Below are 6,000 nucleotides of genomic sequence, written 5' to 3' on the forward strand. Positions count from 1 at the left end.
GGTCCTGCGCCCCGGAGAGCTGCGCAGCACAGCGTGGTCCCCGTTCCCGGCTCCCCCCGCGTGCTTCTCAGGGCTCTCCTTGGCTTTGCAGACAGCCCTGCTCGCCGCCTTGATGAGGTCGCTGGGGAAGAAGAACACGGTGCTCCTGGGCCTGGGCTGCCAGGCGCTCCAGCTGGCCTGGTACGGGCTCGGGTCTCAGGCCTGGTAAGCCTCCCCCTGTGTCTCCTAGGGGAGTGTGAGCTGACAGTGGGTGAAGGCAGCAGGGCCACTTACCCGTCTGGCGTGCGCAACATTTCAAAACCTGTTTGGACTTAATGTGGGGAAGGCTGAGCGAGGTGACAGGATTATTTGTAAAAACTGTCTTCACCTTCGTGGCTCTCAGTGAGCTGTTACTTAATTAAATGTGTGTGCTTCCTCCTCCAACTCCTCCAAATGTTTTAAACACATTTGTCAGTTTTTAGGGACAAATGCCACCTTTCCTCCCCCGATTCCCACCAGCACAGCGTGGTCCAAAACAAAACAAAAAGACCAGGAAAAATGATAGCAGGACTCATTGCTGTAATTAGCTGAGTGACTTTATAACGTAAGAACTTGAGTTAGATTAATCCTAAGGTCTCTTCCAAAATCAAGTGTATCCTGAGGCAGTTACTCCTGCTGGCATATTCTGCTCCCGTAACAGGAAGGTCAGAGTAAGCCCTGAGCCAGGAGAAATGACAAGAATCCCAAGTGCTGTTCTGTTATGTGGCTGGTTACCAAACCCAGAGGTCCTGTCTCTTTAAATATTAGTTACTCCTCATTCTGCAGGCATGACAGGATTTACAGAAAAGAGAAACGCCTTACAGGTCAGGAGAAGATTCCTGTTCTTTAAGATTTCTGTCCGATGGACTGGGTTCCGTAGCTGAGTCAGTCAGGCTCGTGCGGGAAAAGGCCTCTGTCGACCTGGAGGGTCTTTCCTTTAAGGACGTGCGTGTGAGCCGTCCCCAAGGAAGCCTCGCCGAGCAGGTGTAAGCCGAGTTGGGGGCTCACCTGCCTCACACAGATGATGCGTATGGATTCGCACTCACGTTTCCTTCATTGAGGAAAGGACAAGCGTCTAAAGGAAGCATGTCCACGTGGGGCCGCGGGCCGCATGCCTCGTCCGCTTGGCCCGTGTCAGCTTGGAGCGTGACAGGCTTCGTCCAAAGGAGGGGGTCTGGGAGCCTGCAGGTGTCGTCCTGCGCGCCAAGGCTAGCTCTGCCCGTGGGTAGCAAGAGGAGCAGCTCAAAGGTCGTGTGCAGGCCAGCCTCTGAGACGGAGAAAGTGGCATTTGTAGAGATAAATCCTTTCGAACTTCACTGAGCGTACATCTAAAGGTGGTAAAAGGGAAATCAAGGAGAACAGATTTTGAAAGAGGTAAAATAAGTAAATGAAACTTTCCCAGCCTGTGAAGTAACGAATAACTTCCCAGGTTAAAAAAAAAAAAGTCCATTAGTAAAGAGGAAAGATTAATACACGTAACCTGAGGAAACAGAAAGTATCTCACGCTCCGCCCCTGACTCGCTCTGACAGCCAGCCGCGGCCTGTCGCCTGACGCTCCCTGTCCTTGCAGGATGGTGTGGGCCGCAGGGGCCGTGGCCGCCGTGTCCAGCATCACCTTCCCGGCGGTCAGTGCCCTGGTCTCGCAGAACGCAGAGTCAGATCAGCAAGGTGAGAGCACTGTCGCCTGTTTCCCTCCGTCACTTGAGACGGACCTGCCGGCAACCTGAGCGGCTCTGAGCCTCTTCACCGTGTGGTCCCTCCCAGTGACCGCACCTGTTTGCTTTCCTTCCTGCCCTGAAATTACACTCATGGTTTTAAAATGTGGACTCAGCAGTTCAGAACACTAAGAAATAGAAATAGAACTATTTTCCCTTTTTGGTTTTGACTCCTCTTTATTGTGATGCCATAAAAATTAACTAAACGATAACAGATGCTGTTAAATAATGACGGACCAGTCAGTCAGATAGCGAGCTTGTTATTTACTCACTGTCATCACTGGGGCTTCTTTAATTTGGACTCTCTCGAAGGCCATGAGCTGAATGGAGGAAGTGATTCTCCGAGAGGATGAAGAGCAGATCTGTGTGGCTGCTGGTCTCGGATGCCGAGTGAGAGGCAGCGTGGGCACAGCTGTGTGGCGAGGAGCGTGGGGACCCCACCCTTCTTGTGTCTCTGGTTCACCGTCAGGCATCTCCCACGACCAGAGTTCATCCTTTTCCACTTCCTCTTTCAATGACTCACCTCACTGTAGTCAGGAAGTAGTCAATTTGAAAAAAAAATTGTAAATTTTTAAAGGAAGAGCCCTTTAAAAAGTTTCAATAAAAACTTTATTGGAAAAGATAGTTTGCTTATTGCACCCATTTTTCCTCATCAGAAATTAGCCATCTAGTTCATGGCCACATTTTAAAATAGTGGCCTCAGTCTCATAAAATAGTGGCCACAGGTTCTGTGTGTGCCCTGCCATGGCCCCCGCCAGCTGCACAGCCGTGGAGGCGCCGTCCCGGGAGAAGGCGGCCCTGTGGGGCGGGCGCTGCTCGGTGCCTGACAAGTGCGCGCCTGTCTTTCATGGACTAAATCCTCTTTGGCTCTTTTTATGCTCATACGTATTAGTACAGATGTTTCTAAATGTCCGCGTACAAAACTGTTACAGCACGTTGCATTGGGTTGAATAATCTTTGACCGTTTTTGACCTACAGTAACATGCATGTCATACAATTCAAGCTAATTTTTTCTTTTCTTGTTAGAAACCAGAGGTATCTAGAAATTGGCACCTGTGGGGTATTTCAGTGCAGGTCTACAGGAAGATGCATCCGAAATGGGGGGTCGCCTTGAGGAGCAGTCTGTCTGGACGCTGGGCCCACACAGCGTCAGGACTGCAGGAGGCAGAGAGCAAATTTAATTGTAAAAGCACATTAAATAAGTAGAGCAGGAAACTCTTAATCCACAGAAAAGTGGAAATTGTCTGCAAATGGAGAATATTAAAGTTTTTCATTTTGTTATTCCCCATTTATGAGAATATCGAGCTGTTGTGAGGAGGATTCGGTCCCTGTGGTATTTCAGAAACATCACTGTCATGTCATCTCATGGACACTAGGGCACAGAGTGACAGCATTAAGAGGACACAGTAAAACCAAGAGCACATTTGTGAAATGAATGAATCCCCTGTCTCAGCACGGACGCCCCAGTCCCGCTGCCTCCGGGCTCACAGTTGGTACGAGAGCTCGGTCGAGTCCCCAGTCTTGACATGCCTTCTTTTTGTTCTCACTTAGGCGTTGCCCAGGGCATCATAACTGGCATCCGAGGACTGTGTAATGGCCTGGGGCCAGCGCTGTATGGCTTCATATTCTACATGTTCCATGTAGAGCTGACTGAGTTGGAACCGAAACTGAATTCTAACAATGCTGCTTTGCAGGTAATTCGGGGATAAGTCTAGTGTTGTTACCATGAATATGTCTGACTGTAGCAAACCCTCTGACCCTAAATGTGGAGCGTGTCCTTGCACATTTTTGTTTGCACAATAAGACTGTTGGACCTAGCGGTAGGCAGGCTGTGCTCAGTGCTCCGGGCCTGGGGAGGGGCGGTTTCGTTGATTTGATGTCTCATATAACTCTGATCAGAACCCTGTCTTCTGGAAAAGCCCAAGCCAAATAAAATATAAAATGACCTACAATTCCAGCTAGGAATTGAACTAGAGTTTGTTTTCTTAATCTTTATTTAGTATTTTTCCCTCCTTCTAAGCAATATTTAATAGAGATTTCTATACAGAATTGGAACTAATGTTCATGTACAGAATGCACGATCTGGTATCAGAGGGTAAGATTAGAGATAAACAACTGTTATTCACAGGCTTGGGTTCAGCCGCAGAGAAGTGATGACAGCGGTGAGAGGCTGCCCCTGTGGGCTAGCGGCTCCAGGCTGGGGCGGGTGTGCCCTGACTCACGTGAAAGTGATTCTCTTGGAGGTGGTGTGGGGTTTGGGTCACCCAGAGCTAATTTTGCATGGAAAAGACTAACCAATTCTTCATCTCCGTTTGTTTCCACACCATCAGGGAGCCCTCGTCCCGGGCCCGCCGTTTCTATTTGGGGCGTGTATAGTCCTCATATCTTTCCTGGTTGCCTTATTCATCCCTGAATGCAGTAATGGGGCTAAGAAACATAGCAACAGCGTCAGCGGCACTGTGACCGACGCCCCGGAGCAGGGCAGTGACGAGGACATTGAGCCCCTCCTGCCACTGCCGAATGGCAGCGTCTGGGGCCTCGCTGCCTTCGAGGAGCCAGGGAGCCAGTGCACCGAGCTGTGACGGCAGAAGGGAGACCTGCAGGCGCTGTCTTTCTGAGGTCGCCGGGAGCCATACCACGGGGAGACTTTCTGGTGCTGGAGGGGAGATGCAGTGGCATCCTTTAGGGCCAAGTTTGATGAGTAACCCTCTACCTCCTTCTGTTCCTTTTCTTCCATTCTTTTTCTTTCCGTTTGTACATTAGAACAAGTTAGGATTTGAAATACGTTGCCGCAAACAGTATGCAGCTCTCACAGTTATCTGGAGTTCCGCTTTGAAATTCAAATGGAAAAGGGCACGTCTCTGAGAAAGGGTGGCTTTCCCCCTCACCTCCAGGGGCGGGGCCGCAGGGCTGGGAGGGACGGCCGTCCACGGCCAGAGTCAGGGTGAAGAATCCCTTCTTGTCCTCCTCTTTCCTGCTTCTCTGAAAGTGCGCGTGGCCCACAGGTGTGGAGGGGTGGGTGCTCCTGGAGCCACTCAGCACTGGGGCCTGCTGCCTTTGTTCAAAGGTCTTCCTCCCCTTTCCTTGTCTCTGCTTAATATTCTTGGCTAGAATGAAACCCAGCATACACCCCTGGGTACTCGTGAAGCTGATCCGTGGTGTCCTTTGCCAGTGAAGAAAATGTTTCCTACAAGTCTAAATCTTGAAGAAATAGCAATTCAGATTCCTTGACCGAGTGTCCTGGTCGGATCCGAGGGGATGTTACAGAACCACACATCAGGCATCGGGGCTTCTGCGGAAGCGCTCACACGGAAACTCCTCGGTGCGCGGAGGAGGAGCGGGGAGCAGTGAGTGGTGCCGCGAGTTCCCGGTGCGGGACTGTTTGTCCCTCCCACACCGTCCTCTCGGTTCTCGGTCATCACCTCCTGCCTCAACTGCCCTGTGTGTGCGCGTCTGTGTTCAGTGGGTCTCTCTTTCCACCTGTGTGTCTGACATTTGAATCTCATGGGAATATGCACATCAAATTCCTTTCTGCAAAGGGTGGTTTAGGAAACTCAGTTTCACAGTAAGTGTCTTGCTAATTTTTCAAGATGTTTTACAGACAAAGAAAACTACAGATTTACATGCATTTTGTTGCAACAGTAAATGAACCCTTCACTAGGCCTACCTTGTGCCTGCGAAGGGTTTATAGATACGAAATATATGTAGATATTTTTAAGGGGTTTTAAATTTTTTTGATGGAGTGCTGTGCAAATCAAGTATTTATAAATGTAATGAAGGTATTGACAAAAAATATATATGTAACTTTTATAAAGGATTATTATGTACTGCTTGAATACATTTAAAAGAAAATATATTTTGAAACCTGTTCTGCTATGAACAAAAATGACATATCTTTTTACTATGCTGTTGGTTTAAGCTAAGCTTCCTGATGCACAATAAATTGTACTGGGTACTTTTATGTCTTTTGTGCTTCTTTACAGTAAATAGTACCATTGTTCTTTGGGTTCTCTTTTGGGTGGCTTTCAACTAAAATAAATTGCTAATCTTTAAGCTAATGCAAAATGTATGTGTGTTTTCAAAGTTTAATTTTTAACAAACTTCCTTAAAAACTCCCTTTAGTAACAATCATCACAAATTTTTTAATCTTTATTGTTGAGAATATTACAGATGCCCCCCCTTTTCTCCCCCTTGCTCCCTCCACCAGTTCCCACCCCACCCCAGGCCTTCGCCACCCTATTATCTGGATCCATGTGAAAGGGTTAAG

General features: G+C 48.6%; 1 protein-coding gene across 2 annotated transcripts in view; it reads left to right on the forward strand.

Annotated features, from left to right (window-relative positions):
- Positions 1-5,694, forward strand: part of MFSD14B (major facilitator superfamily domain containing 14B) — a 101,325-nt gene extending 95,631 nt beyond the window's left edge. For both annotated transcript variants that reach the window (XM_059656295.1, XM_059656294.1), the window contains 4 exons: positions 92-204; positions 1,589-1,686; positions 3,285-3,427; positions 4,064-5,694. In XM_059656295.1, coding sequence (XP_059512278.1) covers positions 92-204; positions 1,589-1,686; positions 3,285-3,427; positions 4,064-4,315 — 606 coding nt within the window. In that variant the 3' untranslated portion in view covers positions 4,316-5,694. The remainder of the gene's footprint in view (positions 1-91; positions 205-1,588; positions 1,687-3,284; positions 3,428-4,063) is intronic.
- Positions 5,695-6,000: the final 306 nt, after the last annotated feature.

The sequence above is a fragment of the Myotis daubentonii genome, chromosome 11 (assembly GCF_963259705.1).
Source record: "Myotis daubentonii chromosome 11, mMyoDau2.1, whole genome shotgun sequence".
Taxonomy (NCBI): Eukaryota; Metazoa; Chordata; class Mammalia; order Chiroptera; family Vespertilionidae; genus Myotis; species Myotis daubentonii.